Raw genomic sequence first — 22,104 nt, 5'->3', positions numbered from 1 at the left:
TAGGGTATGAGCCTAAATGCTTGATTAGCTTATTTATGTATATAAGGTGAATATTCAATTGCATGTACAGTAATAATAAAAAATTTTATATAAGTATTTCCAAACAAATTCGGGGGAGTAATTGGACTAATTATATCCATTTTAATCTTAATAATTCTCTCATTTACCAAAACTTATCATGTAATATCAAGAATATTTTACCCAACTAACCAATTTATTTATATATATCCTCCTCAAAAAGATATTTGACCTCATGGTAAAACGCATCCAAGGAATGCTGTAGCTATTGATATTAATATAATGATTACATCTATAATTCTGTGCATCTGCATTGATCAATGCGTAGTTGGGTGTCGGACGGACGTTACGTCGTTTGTTGTGATGGGCGGGATCCGTCCGTTGCAAAGTACAAAGAGTATCGCATGAATTTCTGGAGTTCAAGGGGACATTAAGTAATTCTCTGGTTCATAAATACATCTATTGCACACCGATGTGTAAGAGCGTAACACACATCTATAGGCGCGCATGCATTTATGTATAGATCGTATTTACATGCGTTCCGCACGTACGTTTTTTGCTATCCTCGTTCTTAAATGCGAAGGAAACCGTTTCGCGCATGCAGACTGAGCTTATTGGCTCCGAAATAGCGTTAGTGGGGGTACAGCCAATAGTGGCTTCTCTCGGCACCAATGAGCGTCAACCTGCGCAGAACCAGTCTAAACTCGTCGGTTAGCAGGTTCCTTCATATTTGAGAACGAGTAGCTTGAGTTTAATGATTTTATCGAGAAGTCATCTTTGAAAAATATCGCTAGCCGTACTTGTGTTCTGTATCAATGATTCATTGGTACGTTCCCTGTGGCTAGGCTATAACGGACACGAGCATTGACTCGTGTACGATGAATAGTTACAAACATTCAAATGCTGAGTGCATGTGTTTGAAGATGTCACAGTTATTTATTTGCGCGAAATAGTTGTGATGTAATCTTAGTTTGTAGCGATAAATGGAATGCGTACAAAGTGACGTCGAATGTATGTACCTATTGTTGCGTGCCGAGTTTGTCTGAGCAAGAGATATGATTGGGATTGTTATACTTTTTTTTATATAACGAAAAATAAAGTCTGTAAGAATTAGAATTAATTTGTTATGCAAGGTGTAGTGGTAACGATGGCGCAGCACATTGATAATGTAATTCCCTGTGACAAAATTACACAGTGACAAAAATAAAGAGACACTGCAAGTCTGTCGTCGAATACGCTATTAATTTATAGACTAACATTGAACCGACTTTTCCTTAGCTGCGCATATGTAGTTTAACCTCTTGTACTATCTTGCATTGGCCATTTAAAGTAACGGTATTATCAAGTGGCGACAAGTCCGTTAACCAGAAGGTTAAGAATCATTAATTCTGTACGAGCATGACAGTATTAATTTTGTTCCCAGGTTTTAACTGGAGCATGCGCCAACCTTTATGGAACATTACTGCAACCGTTCTGTTTATAAATGCTGAAAGATGCCACCAAAGCAAAGGAAAATAGCTATTATGGGTTACAGATCCGTAGGTAATGAACCATCGTTATAATTACAAAATATCGCTTACTCGAGTGATTTGTTTATTTAATTGTTAAACGCTGCAAATTAAATTGTCACTCTTCTGTGAAATGTTTTGCTATAATTCCAAACTAATTTTATATACAGTGTAAACTTATATATGTCTTTTTTATCGTTAATTGTAATAGGAAAGTCGTCGCTGAGCATACAGTTCGTCGAGGGACAGTTTGTGGATTCGTATGACCCTACTATAGAAAATAGTAAGAAGTACCTGTATCGTCTTACACGCTACTTCAAAGATTTCTAATGACACTGTTAGTAGTATTTTCTGCACATTCTGTTCATAATTCATGCTGTAAACGAGCAATAGATTCTTGACAATTTATTATTATTTTAACGGACAGGTATTCTATAACGTGCGCTGTATCCGGCGAACGAGAAGCTTCTAAATCGAAAGTAGAGATTCTTGATACTTCTCTGCATATAGTATATTACATGAATATACGTGAATTTTAGCTTCTTTGGCATTTTTGTGAATATGCCGTATTTACGAAACAACAAATAATATATTAATATGATATAATTTGCATTCGTTAGCGTCATTAATCGACTATGTAGTTAACTTCGGAAAGTTTTTTTTAAGTCGAAACGGTAAAATTAGCGAAGGATGTAAAATTGAAAATTATATAGGATATTCGCTCTAATATTCAATATTCACCTGTATCATTCAGCATATTCATATCCATTTAAATTCTGGAATTTCGAAATTTAAATCGATCCATATCGACACATAGGAGTACATTTTTAAAACATCTTCACTTGCATTGCCTTAATAATTTCGTAATCCCATTTTTATAACACGGTACTTGGAGATTTCAAGATTTCCCTTCAGTTTTGTATTGTGTAAATTACTTCCTTTTTTACGTTTAAACTCTGTTTTTATTCTCCGAATTAATTCGGACTACTTAAAGCTTATGGGTATTGGGTATGCTAAAAATTACTATTAACAAGTTACACAGAGTATGTTCATTACAGCATGTACACGCATTGTTAGTAATATGCATGCATTTCTACTTGGATTAGTATTTGTGTTCTATGTGAAGTTCAAGTATCTATTTCATGATTTTTATCTGTCGCGTAATTAAATGTACTTAACGCAGTAGCACCCTACATCTTGCTTCTCGGCTTGCTTTCGAATCTGTTCTTTTGAATAAAACTTGTGAATGAACAAGTATGCAGTGTACTCATTATATCTATATTTGAAGGTATAAATTCAATCGGGTTTAGAGCAAAAGCTGTTGCAATTTTATTGATAAAATTAAAAGAAACTCTGTGTAAGATTTGAAAGATGCGGGTCCTACTGACGGGAATGTTGCCTATTTTCTTATACAATTGAATTTGTTTTCCAGCATTTACGAAAAGTACACGAGTAAATAGCCAAGATTATGAAGTTAAGTTGGTAGATACAGCGGGTCAAGATGAATATAGTATATTTCCTACACAGTATTCGATGGACATTCACGGTTATGTCCTCGTGTATAGTATAACCAGTGCAAAGAGTTTTGAAGTTGTACAAATTATTTATGACAAGCTGCTGGATATTTCAGGGAAAGTCCAGTATGATATCTATTAATTCCTTTCTTCGCATAAGAGAGCTGATAACGTAACGTAGCATGTCTAATACGATATACTTTTGTGTATTTCAGCGTTCCAATCGTATTAGTAGGAAATAAAACGGATTTATATGTAGACCGAATGATAACAACGGAACAGGGCAAACGATTGGCAGAATCCTGGCACGCAGCTTTCTTAGAAACCAGTGCAAAACAAAATGAGGTACGCTCGCTTCGTTATTTTCCATGATTTGTCGCGATTGCGATATTAATTTGCCATCCTGTTTCAGTCTGTAGCAGATATTTTTCATACGTTACTGATTGAGATTGAGAAAGCTGATGGAAATGTACAAGAGAAATCGAACTGCATTATATCCTGAGTTATATTAGCTGGAAATATAATTACGGTATAATGCGAATGTATAAAACGGAATGGTGAATTTGGCATTATATTAATATACGTCCGGAAACAAATTAAATGTAATAATATTGGAAATGTAAAATGGCGGATGCGAAACAATTATATCTTTCATTGCTGTATAAGCAACAACAAATATTATAAATATTGTCTATATCAGAGTACACAATGGGAATAAGTGTTTTTATCGTTTACGTTTGTAACACTCATTTTGTAGAAAGAAAAGAGATAATTGATTTTGATTACGTTTATTTTTATTATCCAAATATGTAATGCGGTTTGATATTTTAGGAGATACTTTTCGGCGATGATAATATAATAGTTGATTTCGATTCGTTTCATGTAACTTTGTCCCGAAACATTTATATTTTTTCAGATATCCTGAAATAAAACTTAACTGAGGATTAAACGAAGTGATTTTATTATTAACCACTCTTTTTTTCTAGCGCCTATAGTTCCCGAGTAATAATACAAAATAGAAAAATTTTCAGGGGTCAATTGCACCCTCTTGGAGTGAATTTGGGCAGCAAACAAAATTGCGTTGTACTCACTAGGACTTCCCCTACATATTTACAGAGTTTCATAATTTTTTTAATTGCAGGGTTCGGGATCTTCCCTTGTCAAAAGTATGGGGGTTGAAACTTGGTAACCCGACATACACGAAAATGATTACTCCTACAAAAAAAACTCATACGACCTTTTTTGTAGAGAATTTCCTAGGCTATAAATTCTATAATAACTATTTTTTGTCGTAAAACTACTAGATAACGAGATATTCGCGAAAAACTGTTAATTTTTTTAACTCCTTGTAAAACTTTTAGCGGCGGTCGGATCGATGGGGACTTTTGACATATTGTTTGAAACGACCAAATAAAGGCCCATACCAAAATGTAGCTTGCTGAGATTTATTTCGTAGATTGGGTAGATTTCTGTCTAATAGCGAATTCGGTAACTCGCACTGACTCTGCACTGGTGCCAAAAAATGACTTGGATTGGTTGATTCTTATAGAGCTATTTTCCTTTCTATCAGAAACAACCAATCCAAGTCATTTTCTGGCACCAGTGCAGAGTCAGTGCGAGATACCGAATTCGCTATAAGTTTTATAATTTACCGCGGCACTAGTGACCCCTATCAAGATGGCGGAAACAGGCATTTCCCCTTCTGTCTTTTGCTTCAACCTAACCACCCGGAACTACGCCCCGTCCTGCAGGTCCACGGGGGCAGCACCAGACATAGTAAAAATTAAAGGGAAAGCACTTGTCATTCTTGTCAAACTGACTGTTTTCGCTCTGTGGCCTATGTTTTTGTCGGCGCGATAGGTTATGTTTCTGGTCCCAAAATGGTCAGTTCTATTGAATTATCAAATGAAAACGAGCCGATACTTTATGAATTGCTCGAGTATTTCGTTCGGAAACAAGAGCCGGAACTAATAGTAAGTTTACGTCTGCGTATAGCAAAGGATGATCGAATGGCATATGATTGACACCCTACAATTTCTTCATTCATTTTAGAAATGCAAGAACGACACTGTCATATTACCAACACCTGGAACAATTAAAAATGCTCTTAGGTACCTCAACAATAGGTACTCGTTACCGGAAAGTATATCGCAACAAGTCGCTCTCACTTTGCCATGGAAGTTCGCAATCGGAGATCATGGGCGTTTGCTTGCTATTCTGCAAGAGAATGTCATAGAAATTCGAAAAGCGAAAGATGAGTATTCGTCAGTCGTCGGGAAAGCTTCTGGTTAGTCGTAAATTCGTGTAAAATCGGTCAAACTCTACTATCTTCTTCCTTAGAGAATTAGCTTTGAAAATACAAGATGCACTGCTACCCTTCAGGTATTATTTATCATTCTAGTCCCAAAGGATGCCTTCCCGCAATGGCGCAAGCTTGCTTGGAGTCCGGACGGGACACTTTTAGTATTAGCATCTAGCAATGGATATACCTCTTTCTACAACGCACTAGGAAGCAATATTTTTAACATCAGCCCCAAGACTGTCTCCCAAAATCCTCAAATCTTGGAAGCTGGAGATGCAATAGCTTCCATGATATTTCTTAAGCCAAGAATAAAATCTGACAAATGGTCTTATGAATTTCTGTTGATCACGTACAGTGGTCTACTCAAATCATATCATGTGTCAATAAGCAACGCGTTCGAAGCCAATTATGAATTCTCTTTTGGGAATTTTTATAAAAATGGAGTTAACGCTGTTACTTACGACGAGAAACACTGCTTATTTTATGTTGCTGGGAACACGATAACTCAGAAGCTAACAGTAATTATCTTCGGCATACTGTCATTACGTGGAAGGAAGAATATGCCATAATAATATGTATTTGGTTTCAGTCAACAGCTTCGGAGAGTGGTTTAACATCGTGGAGACCCCTGGACGATTATCCGTATTGCAAACTGTCATTTACCTTTGACGACGAGTCAAAAACTAACTCCAGATTTTCTATATGGAACCTAATACCGTCGTTAAGCTTTCAGCCGGAATCTATCATATTCAAAATAAAAATCTCTCCAAACAGTAAATGTTTAACATGTTTACACACGGATGGTTCGATATCGTTCTGGGGACTGCCGAATTTATTGCTGCAGAAGAAATGGAAATTAACAGAGCAGCCTGATTTCAATATACCTAATCCCTTGGGACATCCGAAGTCAAAGAAGTTTCCGCCAGGAGTTACTGAATTTCATCCTCTAGATATTGGTTGGTGGTCCGAGCAGGTAACAAGTCTCTCGTTGCTTCAAATATAAATATTTATTATGTATACTGAAGTCTGATATTCTCGAAGGCAATGATAGTCGCAAGATATTCTGGATCCACTTCTGTGTGTTCTACAAAAAATTTGCAAAATCTTTTGGGCACGAGTCCTGAATTTTTAGCTGGGCAACCACAGATATGTGAGTTCGGTCCAGACAGAGGCTTTTTGTGTCTCGATTGCGAAACGTTTATAACCAGCAAAAAACGGAATAGAGAATCGAATACAGAAGGTCAAATATCAGGTTTGTATTGTACGATTTGTATCGCATCATTGATGTGTGTATATATTAAAATATGTGATGTGTTTGACTCTTAAGAAGCCTCCTCGGAAAGCGAAGAAGAGGACGACGAATTGGAACCGATCAGTATATTAAATTACACCACAAATTTAATGCAGAGTACCCTATACTCTATAACTGACATTGAGAGGTTCCAGCCCAAGAGAAAAAAGTCGAGAGTGTTGTTTAGAACGTATAGAATCCTCGGTCTTAAAAGTACCACACCCGAAGAACTCTATTCAAGAAAGATTGATATAGAGGTATGGATATTTATAAGATTCGGAGTATGTTGAATATAATCGAAAGGAAATAAGAAAAAGTCTTACAGGAATACGAAGAAGCTCTGGCTTTAGCCAATACGTACAACTTAGACACAGATTTGGTTTATCAAACGCAATGGCGAAAATCCAAATTATCTTTGAATGCCATTCAAGAGCATCTGAGTAAAGTTACGAAAAGATCCTGGGTCCTGCACGAATGTGTTACGCGCGTCCCAGATACTATCGAAGCGGCAAGAGAATTGCTAAATTTCGGATTAAAAGGTGCGAACTTGGAAACCCTGGTAGCGATTGGAACCCACGATAACGGGAAGTTTGTAGTAGAAAATATCGATGACGATTGGAGCGAAATGGACGAAGCTAGTGTAAGTTTAAGACAGGTAAGCTGTCTCCTTATTTTAACAGGAAATACGATACCTACGAATGTATATTAAAGCGCTTTAACGGATGTATCGAATATTGATGAAAACGCAGGTGCAGAAAGTGAATCAATTGCTCGACAATATTGGCATGAAACATTTGTCGGAAGCTCAGAAAGACTTGATCAAGTATAGGAGAAAGCTTCTAGATCACTTGGATAAATTACTGACATACGAGATTATATTGGGACCCTCGTTGAAATACAACAAAAACTTTTACGAAGAGTTCCGACAACTTTCGGCGGTTGAAAATGCAATTAGGTACAAGCAAAATAATATAAACTGTTTATAACGTAATGCGAGAATTTGTATGCTTATTCTAGTATGATTACTTCATTAAGCGCAGATTTGCTAAAAATGGCGATTGCCAAGGAGTTGAAATTATGTTCACGTATTACGGTGAAAGTTTGTTGCCTCATTGGCTAGCGATCGTTAGCTTTTTCCCGGAAACGTTAAATCCATTGAGGTACAAGAAACTTCTACCAGAATGTGACACCGACGGCCAGTTATTTCTCTTTGATCAGCGTGAATTGCGACAGAAAGATTGGTCCGAGAAATCGGAGTTCAACGAAGCGATCAATTTGGAAAATGACGATAAATCGCAACTACTTTATGAGTCTGATCCATTGTTGTCTATCTACAGGTAAATCGAGACGTCTTCTGAATCGCATTCTTCGTAAATGCTTTTCACTTTCGCGTACATGTTTGATTCTTTTCTTTCAGAGATACCGTGCTCACTCCGGAATTATTGCAAAAATGGTACGAGTCGCGAGCTTACCAAATCGAGGAGAACAGTTGCATGGTTGATAACGCTTTGCAATTAATAAAAATTGCTAAATCCCACAATATCGATGGTTTAGAAAATCTGCTATTAGATTTAGAAACATTGAACGATCTAATTTACAAAGTCTACCTGGAAGATCTATCTCTGGACCAGTTGCAGAAATTAACAAACTTGGAAAAAATTAAGCTATTAATGAGCGAAACTACGGAGAAAAGTTTTGTCGATGACATCAAGAATTTCGTGTTGCCGTTCATAAAAAGAAGGCATCAATATCTGGTACGTAGAAGATTTTACAGAACATTTTAATTAACATTTATTTGACCTGCTTGAATTTTCAGGGTGGAGAATTGCAGAGACACTTATTTAGCGATTACTTAGTATGCTCGAGTAAAGGCGACCTAAAGTTATCAGTGAAACTTTTCGAATACTTGAGACAGTCTCGCGATATTGAAATTCTTCGAATGATAGAGGACATTGCCACTCTGGCTTTAGATTGCATATATGCTTGCAATGATCCCGATATGTACGAGAAAGCGACGTGTATCATAGATGCCATTGCGAAAGATCGCGATGGAAGGAGAACCAGTGGTGGAGGATGCTCTTTACTCGAAGAGCTTGACAGAGAACTCGAGTGTACAAAGATCTTGAACAAGTATGAAGTTAAAACCACGTTAAACGCGCTGCGAAAGAATAAAAGCGATCCTGAGGCTGCGAAACAGTTGCTGATTCAAATGGCGAGAAGCTTGAATAAGATGTAAGGAAGCAGACATTTTAAAAACATTTTACAACTTCAACTGTTTTTATAAAGATGTTTTGTAAATCATAGTTTCTATACTTTTTAGAAATCTACCCCCGGATGAAAGGCATTGGGCTCAATTATTAAACGACATGTTGGAGATTCACGGTTTGATTTTTAGTTGCGTCGATATAGAAATATGCTTTGAGATCTGTGTGTCGGCGCGTTTGGTGTCGGGAGTTAAATCCAACATACAAAATTGTGCTGCTTTGATCGAAACTAAGAAGAATGAGCAGTCTCTGTTGAAAGTGTCTTACGAAAAGGCAGTGAACTTAATTCTGGAGGCTAGTAAAGAATATTTTAATAGCTCAAAGTCCGTTACAGATTCTAATATGGAATTGGCGAGGTAAGCGTGTATATGTACAAATATTTTATATAAACCCTAATCTTCCGTTCTTTTCACTTTTTTGAATGGTATTCCAGAGCTTGCCTTCATCTAATTGTAGATGACAACCCACAAATCAAAGAAGAGTATGACCTCATCAACTCCCTTCAAATTTTAAACGAATTCAATATCAATATACTACCGCTGCAAGTCCGATTAATGCAAGACAGACTGAAATTCATAGAAGACTGTTTGAACAAGCGAGAGGATGCGCATAAGAATCGGCAACGATTGTTAACCCTGGCGACTTATTTACGAATCGAGATGAATAATAGCAGGGCGCGGGAAGGGAAAGTTTTGGAACTGATAGCAAAGAAAGCACTTCAGGTAGTCATTTCAAACTCACTGCTTAGAATTAATTGGAATTATTATTAAAGGAAAATGATTACAGGTAAAGGATTTTAGTATTTGCGCAGCCACTTGCCAGCAATTAATGCAGAATAATTACGTGCCTGCTTGGACAGTGGCGTTCGATTTAGGATACTGCGAGAACTATGACGATTTAAAAACCAGGCAAAAGTGTTTATGGTTCGCGATAAACAACGGGCCTAGCGATATATTGAGTAAAGCATTGGATCAAATACATCTGATAGAAATACAAATGTTGCATAACAATTTGGAACTGTGGATACCGCCCAGTGAACCCGACGATTTTAATGATGCCGACGATGCCGATAGCGAAGAAGAGTTTATAGACGCTATGACTACTGTAAGAATTTTGGACAAAATACATTTAAAATATAGGCAATCAAACGTACTAGGTTGCTTTCAATTTATAGCCGCAGGTGGAGACGAAAGAATTCGTTCCGAAGGTGTTGGAAGCTTCCACGGAAATAGTAAAAACTTCTGCTAACATTATGAAGGAATCCACTTTTGGATTAATTAAAAATATAAGCGACACAAGCTTCTGGAAGTCCAGATTGAAGCTCAGTTTCGTTAATAGCCAAAGTAATGATATAGGATATAACGACAGTGGAAGACACGAAGATGAAGGCGACGTGCAAAGTTTTCCATGCTTTTACGAATGCGTGCACAAGAAATGTAGGCTTAGCGATCTGGATACCAAATATGTAAACTACTCGATCCCAGATGTACAAAATACGAAGCTGAAATGCTGCCGCGCGTTTCTAAGAATAGCTATGTTGAGCGAGACTTCTTGTTACGGATTGGAAGTCAGCGATATTAATCATTGTAAGTGTTACATGCAATTTTAAACGTAAAGTGTATAAGCCTGAAAAGTAATCATTTTCGTCGTTTCAGTGTTTCTAGAATGCGCGAGATATACTATGAGAGAAGACTGGCCTTTAGGTATGTCTTATTTATTTAGTGTACAGAGGAATTGTATAAAAGAAGCACAGAGCGTTTTAATGGAGCTACCGCAAACAGAGCTGTACATTCAAAGCGCGATTTATTATTACTCTTTGGAGTTACACAGAAGATTGTACAGAGATTGTGAGAATTTATATTTATTTAACCCGTGGAATTTAATATGGAAAGTGATGAATGTAGCTCAGAAGTGTAAAGATTCCGATATCTACGAAAGTTTCAAATATTGGCAAGCGCGTTTATTTAACGACCAAGAAATAGAAGAGTCCAAGTTTTATGAATCGAATCAAATAATTGAAGACAGCGACGAGGCTGATAAGAAAGGTGAGCAGCTTAACACCGATCGTATTCTGGCTTCGACATTAATCTCCGAAGAATCAGAAAAGGAAGATAAGTCGGCTGAAAGTCTAACTGCGCGAATCGATGGTACGAATCGAATGGTAGAAAATTTGTCGGAATCCGATGGCAAAAACGATGTAGAATGGACCGATGATTGGGGTAACTTTTCTGACGAAGAGGTAATAGAAACTGTTGGAAACAAGAGCATCCCCGAATTGAGGATAGAAGCCAATATTTCACTGATAAAAGATATCGGCGAATGTGCAACGGAACAAGATCGCTTCGAAGCTTTCGAAAAAGTATTCGAGAAAATACGAAGCGCGGATAACTATTTTCAGATAAAAGAAATATTGCTACGGTGGCCGAAATTCAAGAGCCCCGAATACAAGACTGTCGACAAGCATCCCATTTTAAAAATGATGACACTGGTCCATGTATATATATCGGAAGAAGATAAAAGCAAGTATAATAGCCAGATTTTTCAAGAATACAGAGAACTGATAAACGCATTGTCTTCGGAAGATGTGAGTTTAAGATTACATAACATAATACTAAAATTAACTCTTCGCAAGATATTAATTTCTGAAATTATGCTTCGATAGGTCCTCAAGGAATTTTTAAACGCACAACACATTCCTCTCGAACATGCAATTTGTATTAGATTAGATATAGATGATCCAGTACTTCACGAAGAAGCTGTAAATATCCTCAAAGAAAAGCATAAAGTACGTTCGTGCTTAAAACGCTATCGTTTTACTTGGAATATATCTCCTAATAATCCCGTTATCTTATGTTCGCAGGAACTGACGCTATCAGCGCCGCTATTAGAGACGCTGTTTCTGAAAAATTTAACTGCATCGTTCGATCCAAGTCACGAAGTGTACGGTCGGATCATCGAGCATGTATTCGTCAATCGATCCTTAACGAACACGAGAGAAAATGCAGAAATCCTTGTGAAGGAATTGAAGAAGCAAAAGCATATAGCACACGCCCTGTGCATCATCAGATTAATGGAAGATATACCACCATCTTTGTGCACGTTCGATACTTGTTACGAACTTCTGATGAGAAAATAATCACCCATTCCCTTTTTTTTACGAAAACTGTGATGCAAATTGAGAGGATTTTGAATGTATGAAAAAGAGGATTGTAATTTATCGCGCCTTTACTCGCTAAGTGTGTAGGATTTGTTATAAAAGGAGAAGGAACGACCAACTTCAGTGTATGTGTAACCGCCACGAAGCTTTTAAATTCGCATGTATATCCCGTAGCTACTTCGAAACCGATTTGTACATGTATATTACGAATACTTGTTACGGCGTGTAATTTGTAAATATGAATGTGATATACACCAGACTAGATATTTGTATAAATTGATAACTCACCGGCATCCCCTCCTTTGGTTCCTTTCAAATTACGCGCCAATCCCTTTTCCCGATCTTGATGTCCGAAGATTTGAATCTATAGGTGCAATTTCATGCTGACGCTCGGCGCTCGTTTGAGCGTCAAAACCAGTCACGTGATCGGTCCACGTGACTTTCATCATCAAGCGGAAAAGCTAAACCGAGTTTAGCTTTTCAGCTAGAAGCTCGTTCTCTCTGACTCGCTCGTTCATTGGTTGAGCGTCGTGATTAGTTTTGACGCTCAAAACGAGCGTCGAGCGTCAACATGAAATTGCACCTTTATTGATATTTTTTATTCAGATAAATTCTTTTCAAGGCAAAAGTCTATAGCACACGTGATATTTACTCAAAGAAATGCAATATTTTATCGCGAAAGCAGGTGCAGTCCCAGGTGTTTTTGACGCGGCTATACTTGCGTCGCTTTAAACACCAAATACTACGACAATATTGATAAACGCGATTGAACTCGATAAGATTTATTACCTGCGATATATGTATACACTCAACGAATATCTGTGCACTAAATCGGTCTGGTTACAGCTTTGTTTTTGATTTACACGGCGGTCAGATACGCTTTGGCGTAGAGACATATCCCTATAAAAAACTTCAAAAAAGTAAAAAACTTACGCCAAGTACATGAAATCAAATAAATGGCCGAGCTGCAGACGGCCCGTCAGGTGTCAGGCTCAGCAGCTCAGGGGAAACTGGATAATATACATACTACGTTTGCGCAACGAAAATGTGTATATGAATAAATAAATTTAGCGTAGAATAAGTAATTGTTATACACTTTTAACATTGTCACTCTTTCACCATTATTTTTATATGTTATTCATGTGTGTTATGTATTAATATGTATTAAATATTATATATTGTAATGATTGCCATGTAGGTGATGTAGATATCACATAGTGTATGACATTTAAATGAAAAAACAGCAATAAACTATTTCATGATAACTCTAAACATCTACATGTTTACATCTTACCACTGTTGCTGCCAATAATGTAACAAACCATTTTAGCAAGTGGTTCTTTAAATATAGTATAATTTCTTGAATGTAAAGTATTTTAATTATTTCTAGATCCAGCTAGATTGCTTTTTTCAAACCAAGTTGCATGCTATTGCAAAACCAATAACATAAACAGAATGTTCGCTGCAGAGGAGGCGCAGGATGTTTCCAAGGATGAGTCGATAGAAAATTCTCAGCACTGCAAAGACCGTGCAGAACGAAATCGACAAAAGGCACTGCTCTTAAGGAAATCTAAGGTTGTTTCTCATCCCTATAAGAAAGGGTATGTTGCGTGTATAAAAATGCTTTGTTCTAAGAAGTTGAGTAAAAGTTCATGTCCTTTAATCTCTATTCTTTAAAGGGAAAATGAAGATTCAACGAATGGTAGATCCATAAAAGTCCAGGGGCAACGTGTTGTAGACAGTGGGGGTGGTTTTCTGATAGAAGAGAACGACGACTTGGAAGATCAGATGGTATGGTGTATTGAAAAGCTTTAAAATATGTAATGATAAATGTTCAAAGCGCTCGGACACGGATCTCTTTCTTTTAGTTACAAATAACAGCCGATCCTGCCCCCATTGTTACTAATCTGCCTCACTGCGACGAGTGCAAAAATGAATATCAGGACTCTTATCTTTTACAAACTTTTAATTTAAGCATATGTGATAAATGCAGGTATAAATATAACTTGATATCGGTAATCAGTTTAATCGAATGAATACATTACGGGTGTGAACTTTATTTTAGAGATAGTCAGGGAAAGCATTCGTTAATCACGAGGACAGAAGCGAAGAAAGAATATCTGTTAAAGGATTGCGACCTTGACAAAAGGGAACCTCCGCTGAAATTCATTAACAAAAAGAATCCACACAATGCGAATTGGGGTGAAATGAAGTTGTATTTGCAGTTGCAAATAGAAGAAAGAGCTTTGGAAGTTTGGGGTTCGGAAGAGAAATTGTTAGAGGAGAAGGAATCGCGCGATACTAAACGCGAGGGGACTAAAATAAAGAAATTTAATAAAAGGGTAACAGATGTTTAAAATTTTAATATTACTTAAGCTGGAATGTAAGACAACAGTCCATCAAGTAAATATTATTTGCTTAATAATCTCTCGTTTCTTGTTTAACAGATTAAACAATTGCGAATGCAAGTTAGAAGCTCGCTGTATGATAAGACAACAAAGGCATCTCATACGCACGAATTTGGAGGAGATACATATAACGAGGAAGACGATACATACACACACACCTGCACGGCTTGCGGTTACGAAGAGACGTACGAAAAGATGTGAAGTTTAGGACCGTAATAAATTTCATAGGAGTATTTTATTAGAGCCTGTTCTGGTATGGTGTCCGCTCTTTTTGTACCAAGGGGATTTTGTTTGTTAAAACGTATATACGATTATCGAAAGAAAGTCAACGCCATTCCACTTCCTTATTATTAATTTATTGTTACTTATCTTTTATCTACTTTTTATATTGAAATGTTTTCATGTGGAATTGAATACGTTCGCGCTAATAAAATTGTACACGTCATAATGCAATTTAGCTGTCAAATAAATCGAACGAATTTCCCTTAATCTTTCCATTATTTAAACACTTAAAAGCAAAGAATATAATTTACACTGTTTATTTGCATTATAATACCATAATTCTATATATATATATCTTTCTATTCACGGAGGACATTCAATAGTTTGATTGTACTCGGTACTCTACATAATGTACAGCCTTCGATTACATTATCCTTAACTGTGACATTATGACGGTCTGATTAATTAAATTACTACAGCTAAAAATTAATATTGCACTATGTAAAAATATGATCATGTACGCGAAAAATAAACTTTGCACCTCGTTAATTTTATACAACCATTATGAACTGCGTAGTTCTTTGCATATTAAGTATACACATTTCATTGCATGTAAAAGATCGCGGCTGGTCCGCGATGGAAATCATAGGCAAAGGATATTCGAATCACTTTTATAAATTTCTTTAAAATCTATATCACTGCGTCTTCATTGAACTCGTTGAAACCGCTCCATTCTTTACATTCCCATCTTCGTTTCCGGTTATTTTGGTATATATATATATCCTTCTCGTGTACATAAACGAAATATTATTTCTTTGGAATATTATGTTGAAGCAGTCGTACGATACACGTACACAGGACTCTACCCAAAGATCAAGAAGGAACCCATTTATGCATTATGTACGCTAAGACTTCTCTACAAATTCATTACAAACACTCTGTATAGGCTCTAAAACAGTTGGCACAGTCAGTTTGTATCCCACGTTACTTTGGGGAACAACCATTGCGTTCGTCATTGTGGTAGATGATCTGAAATATAAATGCAACATTATTAGTCACGATCCGTTTCGAGAATTCAGTGAAACATCGTCACATATAAGTTTCTATCGACGTACCTATTGTGCCTAAGGTGACTTTTAACCAAATGACCGGCCGTGAGGGCAGCCATTAGCGACAATTCACCAGCGAGAACCGTAGCGCATACGATTCTCGCCAATCTGCTGGCATTTTCGCCAGGTTCACTAGCGTGAGCGCCTTTGACGCCTAGCATGCCCAAACACGACCCTTGAGCGGGAAGACCAGTTCCACCTCCGATTGTACCTATCTCTATGCTGGGCATTGTACAAGAGACGTACAGATCATTCCCGTCCGCTCCCCACGGCTCCATCAAGGTCATACAGTTACTACTACCGACGTTCTGCGCGGGATCCTGTCCAGTTGCTATAAAGATCGCAGTTACGATATTCGCGGCGTGCGCGTTGAAGCCACCCACGCTGCCGGCCACAGCGGATCCGATCATATTTTTACTTATATTCACGTCGACCAGAGCGTGAACCGATGTTTTCAGTAGATTGGTAACAATGTCCTCAGGTACCACTGCTTCACAAACCACACTTTTACCCCTACCCTGTATCCAATTCACAGCCGCTGGCTTCTTATCCGTGCAGAAGTTGCCACTCAGCGATAGTATATCCATATCAGGGAAATATCCTTTAACAGTGTTCAAGGATTTCTCCGTGCCCTTGGACAGCATGTTCATCCCCATCGCGTCGCCAGTCTTCGCCACGAAACGAATAAACAGATGCCTACCGGCAATACGGACATGGATCTTCGTCAATCTCGCGAATCTGCTCGTCAAATCGAAGCTGTCCTTCATTTCCTTGAAATGCTCCGGGTCCTGCATCCATGCCATAGCTTCGCTGGCCCTGACGATGTTCGGGAATCTCACGACCGGTCCCCTGGTCATCCCGTCGGCCACCACGCGGCTGGTCACGCCGCATTTCATCAGCGCTCTGCTCCCGCGATTAGTAGATGCTACTAAACACCCTTCGGTGGTGGCCATCGGTACATGGTACAGCTCACCGTCGATCAGCAATGGGCCAGCGATTCCGAGGGGTATCGGCACGTACCCCACGACGTTTTCGCAACAAGATCCTAATACTTTACTGTAATCGTAGCTTCTATAGGGTACATCGACCAGCTCGTCGAGGAAGTTCCCAGCTTCTGCAATTATAAGACGCCTAATCCCAACACCACGCTCCATGTCCCCGACCGCTTTCTCCAGCTGATAAGCAGCTATATGCTTGTGCTTGACTAACTGAATCACTTCCTCGTCCGTCAGAGCGCTTGCCCCAAGCTACAAATACAAGCAGACGATATTAAAAACACACGCTACGATTCAGCAGTAGCGCCTCCGCGAATGTACTTACTTCGGACTTGTATATCTCAAGGCACTCCTCCACCGGTCTAGGAACTGTCGACGCGGGAGCTACGCTTTCGCCGTTGGACGTGTCCATGCTAGACTGCTTCCCATCAGTTTGCACTTCTTTGTCGGTGAACTCCATCTGCGATTCGTTCTCAACTTCGATCCAATCACCTCCGACCCCGGACAAGGGGAAAATTGCGGGACGCATCGGCTCCCCGAATCGTTGGCGCAACGACATCTCCATGCTGGCAGTGTTCATGATCTCGTTGGTAGTAAACTCGTTCTCCAGCTTCTCCTCTGTGTCGTCCTCTTCCTTGAACTGCAGCTGCTTGGCAATGTCGCCCTTATCTTCGAAGAATATGAACTTGATCGCGAGCGCGAGCAGCAGGATTAAAATCACGATATTGTCCGCGCTAACTGATAGCCAGTTCATTAAGTACTCCTTGACTTCCGACGGGTTCTCTGTCTTGTTGTACGTATTCGCTACAATGTGCGCGCTGGCGGGTGACGCCTTGCCTTCCATCGTATGCTCATTCTCGTCATTTTTGAAAGGCCATCGGCTGCAATAGAATATACGTAGACGGCTACCAACCTGGCTAGTTATTCGTCAATAATTCCCGTTTAGAAACGAAACTCCCGCAATAGGATACTCGATTCGACCGAGCTACTTTCGGAAAATCTTGAGCGCGACGTAATCGATAATTATTGGCATTCTTAACCCGGCACAGGCGAGTCACGCACTGCTCCCCAACTTAACAGTGAAAGGGTTAAAGGAGTCCAAACCTCTCCCCGATAACATCTCCCTTCCCCAGGCGTTCATTGAATATGAATTAAATGTGCACTTATATTACTGCATAATAAGTTGAACCCGACCCCGCGGAAGTTCGGAATAAGAAAAACTGCCGAACGAGAAGTAAAAAAAAAAAGGAACGCGGCGCACGTGGTAGGAGGGGGGCAGATGGACGATAAGCTTTTTGTCAGTTACGCGTCGCCAACGACTGACGTCTTATCTGATGTATAAAATATAGATATAGTTCCGCGTAAAAAACGGCGCGGCCCGTATACATTACCAGAAGAAAGGGACGGAAATAGTTGGCAAGATGTGCTACCTGTTGGCGTGCACCACGAATAGTCCAGCGATCATGATCAGTTTCACGCGCTCCACTACCGGATTTGGCTTTTGATCTTCCTCGTTCAGCGGATGCATGATGAAGATCTTGTCTGCGCTCAGCGGTTTCATGCTGTTTGTCCCTCGAGAAAGCTGAAAGACGACGGCAACGTGAAGCTCTCGCGCCGCCGCGTGCACGCAACAATGCGCGCAGAATGGGCCAAAGGAAAAATGCCACGTTACCTCGAGAATAAGCGACAAGCAGGCGGGATAGAAGGTCATAAAAACGATGTAATTTACAACGACGCCGAGGCAGGCGAAGCTGCACAGGATCTCCAATCTCCTAACGCCGGATAGAGATCCTATGCTGATAAGCAGAGTCTCCACCAAAGTGTCCAAGGTAATAGTCGGCCCTAGGAGCGACATGCCGCGAGCGATGTTCGCGCGCACCTCCTCCTGGTTCCTCGAGTTTAGGGCCAATTGCGCTAGTATGGCGGCCTTCGAAAGGTCGATGATAAGTAGGAAGAAGAATAGCGCGTCTCTGAAAAGCAATTACTTCATGGAACGGCAAATAAATGAGAGGTAAGGGGCCGTAGCGTAGGCGAGCCTCGCCAGTGGGAACTTACTTCAAGTCGGAAATATCGCTGCGCCAGAAATTGACTACACTGGACGTGAACACAACGCTGGAGAACACGGTAAATAGGCCCGCGATACCTGGCAGGGAAATACAATTTAAACAGTTACATCATCGATGAATCACCTTTGCCGTAGTTTTGCCGGCATCCATTACATGGACAAACGGCAAGCCTAAATCTAGACTAGAATCGTACACCTCGTTAGGGACATCGCTCGTTTCTGTATTTATTTAAATTTTATTCAAATCAGACAATTACATATCATCGCGTGTCGCGCCAAATGAAACGCTATCGCTTTCCACGGGACTTTCACTGACACTGAAAGCTTTCACGCGTACGACAAGATCCGGTTGCGTGAATAATCGCGATACAAAAATAATCATTATATACAGCCTCTTGAGACGGGGATTTCGGTATTTCTTATCGCAACTGTATTCGGTACTCGAAATCGCGACCGAACCGGAACACATGCAAAGATTATCACCTTACGTGGACGTGCAGTTCTAGGGGGCGTGTGTCCGCTTACCTAATATATACTTTGAACCCAGTCTTTGTAAGTTCCGGAATTGGTGATAGGTGAACAGTATCGCTAGACATCGTATTATAGTCATGACTATAATATCGGCTGCGTTCAGGTCCTGATAAATAATCACAATTTATTCAGAGGACTCCTACGAGAGTACACACTCGGTGGTAATCGAGAAGTGGAATTCCGAAGATTGGCTTACGTCCGAATTGCAGCGACCGTGTCTACAGTGCGATGATACGGGAAGAGACCCCTCTCGCGGCTGCCCGTTTCCGGTCTCCATGTTCAGGATGCACGCTGTGAGCGTGAAGGTCGTCACGATCACCTCCAGAGGATGACCGGCACAGAACCGGCCGTGGATCTCGAACAACCGTGCAAGCATCTTATCGTCTTCGATGACAGTCACTTACAACCTGAAACAGACCATTGCCAAAAGTTACCCTCCTGAGTCCAAGCATTTCCTCCGATCACACGAGGCTCTTGCGACTCCGCCCGCGGCCGATCGTCCGGCCCGCTGCGAAGGGAACGATACCTCACGGCGAACCCGGAGGAAGTACCCTCCGTTCAATGAAGTTATTCGGTGAAACTCGCTGGTTGGGTCCCTTTCAGAGGAGGAAACTCGCTGGTTGGGTCCCTTTCAGAGGGGAAAACTCGCTGGTTGGGCCCCTTTCAGAGTTGGGCATTAACTAAATAAAGAGTTATTTAAACAACGGATCGAATAAAAATTACTGTAACTTTAGATTATTCGGCGAATAATTTTTCTTTAACTCTCATTCGCCTCTGGTCCCCTTTACTTCTCGGGGGAGGAGAAGAAGGGACGCCCGGAGCACGGAGGCTGGCGAAGAAGAGGCTGATTTGGGGAAAGCGGGCGAAGGACCGGTTATTGCGGCACGACCTATCCTTCCCGTGTCAATAATGCTCCATATAGCCGTAATACTTTCGATGACGCAACCGAGGCGCGTGCAAGGCCCGGTGTTGTTTCAACGAAATCGAAATCCCGTCTCCGGCGGGGGGCTGTTGAAACATCGACGTTGGGCGTCGCTTGGGCAACACCGAGAGAGGATAGACGCGATCTTCGGTGTTCGGCAATGAATTTAAAGACCAAGTGCTGGACAAACGGGTGTACACCGCCCCGGACGTTAAGGGCGGAACGCTCCTAGCCGCGAGAAGTGAACGTCGCTCCACGTAAGTACGTGCTTATCGGCACGAACGCGGGCATAAAAAAGGTACGGCTAATTGAACGGTGGGTATGTAACTTGTCGAAGAACGAAATGTCTGTCAAGGTCGGTAACTTTCCAAGAGCTCCTGAGAACATTTCTATACTCGACTGACCACTGACCTCTTCTTACTTTCAATGGAGACCGCCGTTGAAAGCGGCTGCCTCGTTATTTCGACCGGGCATTGTCATACAAATAAATTCGCGTCGCACACGTTCCAGGAAACGCTCGCAGCAGCCAGCGATTTCCTGCTGCCGATAAATCTCGCGGGGCTAAGTAGACGAGCAAACTGTCTCGCGCTTGTCGCCGATCGCGATATCACTTTCGACCACTTTCTTTTCGCGCGCCCTCGAAGGAGCTAAATATGCCCTCCCTAATTACTGGATAGTTGCGATAAAGTATTCGAGGAATCGTGATACGGGCGCAGGAGTGTGTCCGCGCATCCGAATTGTAAATGAAAGCTGGCTAATTCGACGGAAGGTTGTTCAGCGTCAGCGGCGTGACGTCCGCGCGTTGATACGCTCGGCACTTAATTTGAAAACCTAGCCACGATCGAAAGCAGCGCGTCGAAGCGTTGTATATTTGTTGTACAAAATGCTCCCCGGCTTTTTCCAGATGGCGGTGAACCAAGAATAACCGATACGCAACGGCTGGCCCGATCTCGCGCGATTTCAACGGCTGCGCGCTTGCGGCCCCCCGATTGCGCTCCCGGTGTTTGAAGAAAAACAGTGAAAACAGGGAACAGCGTGAAAGCCACGGGAGTGATTCTTTCTCCGCGAAATGGGTAGAAAGCACGCCCGAACACGGGGAAGAGCGACGCGTGAAATTAAATCTACGCCGGTGGCTCCGGCATTGTTTCTGAAACATGTGCCGTCAATCGCAACACGACCTTGTTCTCCTATTTTTAGAAATTATATGCCGCTCTTTGCCGCGACTGTCCTTGGTTTTATAATTGATAAAGGAATCCTCCGAGAAGCTTTCCCCCGAAATCGCTACGGCGGCCTTGAAATTTTTAAATGCCATTCACTTCCTCGAACAGAAAAGAAAGAATAAAAATAATGTTGCCACCTTTCTCGCGCGTGGGGCCAATGCTTGGCACGCCGCCGTCGAATCCCTCGCTTCTTCCACGTACGGTCTCTCGTTCCCCGGCGAAGTGCGGGCACTTTTTACTCCCTTTCTGGTTGAAAAGCCATTGTTGAAACGACGCGTACGAATTCCCACGGGTCGCGTGCGTAGCTGAATCAACGAGACGTACGGATTCCCGTGCAATCAGGGCGAGCGATGCTTCATCTAAATACACCCACGCGGTAAACCAGAGGGGTACCTCATTACTCAAAGAATACCCGCATTTCCTATATATATATACAAAGCGGCCAGCCGCGAAACAATTACATTGATAAGATTTATCACGGTCATTAATCTTACTCGCGACTGCGGTTCCTTTTCAATTACACACATACATATATATATATATATCTACAAAGTTGTTATCGCATAGGAATTTTGAAT

At 40.6% G+C, this 22,104-nt stretch overlaps 4 protein-coding genes and 1 long non-coding RNA gene across 13 annotated transcripts; 4 read left to right on the top strand and 1 right to left on the bottom strand.

Moving 5' to 3' along the window:
* Positions 1-422: 422 nt before the first annotated feature.
* On the top strand, positions 423-3,989 carry Rheb (Ras homolog enriched in brain). Of its 5 annotated transcripts, none has more exons than XM_076812317.1 (6): positions 423-452; positions 1,442-1,560; positions 1,738-1,809; positions 2,959-3,166; positions 3,256-3,385; positions 3,453-3,989. In XM_076812317.1, the coding sequence occupies exons 2-6, from the start codon at positions 1,512-1,514 to the stop codon at positions 3,540-3,542; spliced, it is 549 nt and encodes a 182-aa protein (XP_076668432.1). In that variant the 5' UTR covers positions 423-452; positions 1,442-1,511; the 3' UTR covers positions 3,543-3,989. The 5 variants fall into 5 exon arrangements, with proteins under 5 accessions (XP_076668432.1, XP_076668429.1, XP_076668428.1 ...); XM_076812314.1 differs by lacking the exon at positions 423-452 and adding an exon at positions 718-844; XM_076812313.1 differs by lacking the exon at positions 423-452 and adding an exon at positions 876-1,029.
* Positions 3,990-4,828: 839 nt separating this feature from the next.
* LOC143368732 (NBAS subunit of NRZ tethering complex) lies at positions 4,829-12,328 on the top strand. 3 transcript variants are annotated; one of them, XM_076811759.1, is made up of 18 exons: positions 4,829-5,013; positions 5,093-5,327; positions 5,442-5,860; positions 5,932-6,315; positions 6,384-6,594; positions 6,673-6,890; positions 6,959-7,288; positions 7,383-7,588; positions 7,674-7,970; positions 8,051-8,387; positions 8,450-8,865; positions 8,954-9,253; positions 9,331-9,619; positions 9,684-10,001; positions 10,072-10,483; positions 10,553-11,481; positions 11,560-11,682; positions 11,758-12,328. In XM_076811759.1, exons 1-18 carry the CDS (start codon positions 4,921-4,923, stop codon positions 12,031-12,033), a joined length of 5,793 nt encoding a protein of 1,930 aa, XP_076667874.1. In that variant the 5' UTR covers positions 4,829-4,920; the 3' UTR covers positions 12,034-12,328. The 3 variants fall into 3 exon arrangements, with proteins under 3 accessions (XP_076667874.1, XP_076667875.1, XP_076667872.1); XM_076811760.1 differs by having other exon boundaries at positions 6,670-6,890; positions 6,959-7,273; XM_076811757.1 differs by having other exon boundaries at positions 6,670-6,890.
* Positions 12,329-13,063: 735 nt separating this feature from the next.
* On the top strand, positions 13,064-14,919 carry Xpac (DNA repair protein complementing XP-A cells homolog Xpac). Of its 2 annotated transcripts, none has more exons than XM_076811779.1 (6): positions 13,064-13,367; positions 13,445-13,655; positions 13,734-13,845; positions 13,923-14,047; positions 14,120-14,396; positions 14,502-14,919. In XM_076811779.1, exons 2-6 carry the CDS (start codon positions 13,510-13,512, stop codon positions 14,661-14,663), a joined length of 822 nt encoding a protein of 273 aa, XP_076667894.1. In that variant the 5' UTR covers positions 13,064-13,367; positions 13,445-13,509; the 3' UTR covers positions 14,664-14,919. The 2 variants fall into 2 exon arrangements, with proteins under 2 accessions (XP_076667894.1, XP_076667895.1); XM_076811780.1 differs by having other exon boundaries at positions 13,086-13,126.
* Positions 14,398-19,760, bottom strand: Hmgcr (HMG coenzyme A reductase). 2 transcript variants are annotated; one of them, XM_076811764.1, is made up of 8 exons: positions 19,581-19,760; positions 19,379-19,490; positions 18,844-18,931; positions 18,461-18,758; positions 18,219-18,370; positions 17,114-17,669; positions 15,800-17,040; positions 14,398-15,713 (listed from the first exon to the last, which is right to left on the bottom strand). In XM_076811764.1, exons 1-8 carry the CDS (start codon positions 19,758-19,760, stop codon positions 15,590-15,592), a joined length of 2,751 nt encoding a protein of 916 aa, XP_076667879.1. In that variant the 3' UTR covers positions 14,398-15,589. The 2 variants fall into 2 exon arrangements, with proteins under 2 accessions (XP_076667879.1, XP_076667878.1); XM_076811763.1 differs by having other exon boundaries at positions 18,219-18,758.
* LOC143368749 (uncharacterized) lies at positions 18,781-21,458 on the top strand. Its single transcript, XR_013085287.1, has 4 exons — positions 18,781-18,912; positions 19,517-19,971; positions 20,020-20,567; positions 21,211-21,458. It is a non-coding gene; the product is annotated as an uncharacterized LOC143368749 (long non-coding RNA).
* The last annotated feature ends 646 nt before the right edge of the window (positions 21,459-22,104 follow it).

The sequence above is a fragment of the Andrena cerasifolii genome, chromosome 5 (genome assembly GCF_050908995.1).
Source record: "Andrena cerasifolii isolate SP2316 chromosome 5, iyAndCera1_principal, whole genome shotgun sequence".
Classification (NCBI taxonomy): Eukaryota; Metazoa; Arthropoda; class Insecta; order Hymenoptera; family Andrenidae; genus Andrena; species Andrena cerasifolii.
The sequence above is the reverse complement of the archived record's forward strand: the minus strand, read 5'-3'. Positions and strand labels throughout refer to the sequence as shown.

Coding starts and splice junctions, on each gene's coding strand:
- Rheb (XM_076812317.1), top strand. CDS start 1,512: ATGCCACCAAAGCAAAGGAAAATAGCTATTATGGGTTACAGATCCGTA. Junction 3,167..3,255: donor GATATTTCAGGGAAAGTCCA/GTATGATATCTA, acceptor TGTGTATTTCAG/CGTTCCAATCGTATTAGTAG. Junction 3,386..3,452: donor CCAGTGCAAAACAAAATGAG/GTACGCTCGCTT, acceptor ATCCTGTTTCAG/TCTGTAGCAGATATTTTTCA.
- Xpac (XM_076811779.1), top strand. CDS start 13,510: ATGTTCGCTGCAGAGGAGGCGCAGGATGTTTCCAAGGATGAGTCGATA. Junction 13,656..13,733: donor TCTCATCCCTATAAGAAAGG/GTATGTTGCGTG, acceptor TATTCTTTAAAG/GGAAAATGAAGATTCAACGA. Junction 14,397..14,501: donor TAAAGAAATTTAATAAAAGG/GTAACAGATGTT, acceptor CTTGTTTAACAG/ATTAAACAATTGCGAATGCA.
- Hmgcr (XM_076811763.1), bottom strand. CDS start 19,760: ATGCTTGCACGGTTGTTCGAGATCCACGGCCGGTTCTGTGCCGGTCAT. Junction 18,932..19,378: donor GGGTTCAAAGTATATATTAG/GTAAGCGGACAC, acceptor TTTCCCTGCCAG/GTATCGCGGGCCTATTTACC. Junction 18,759..18,843: donor AGCGATATTTCCGACTTGAA/GTAAGTTCCCAC, acceptor ATTGCTTTTCAG/AGACGCGCTATTCTTCTTCC.
- LOC143368732 (XM_076811757.1), top strand. CDS start 4,921: ATGGTCAGTTCTATTGAATTATCAAATGAAAACGAGCCGATACTTTAT. Junction 6,891..6,958: donor CAAGAAAGATTGATATAGAG/GTATGGATATTT, acceptor AAAGTCTTACAG/GAATACGAAGAAGCTCTGGC. Junction 11,683..11,757: donor TCCTCAAAGAAAAGCATAAA/GTACGTTCGTGC, acceptor TTATGTTCGCAG/GAACTGACGCTATCAGCGCC.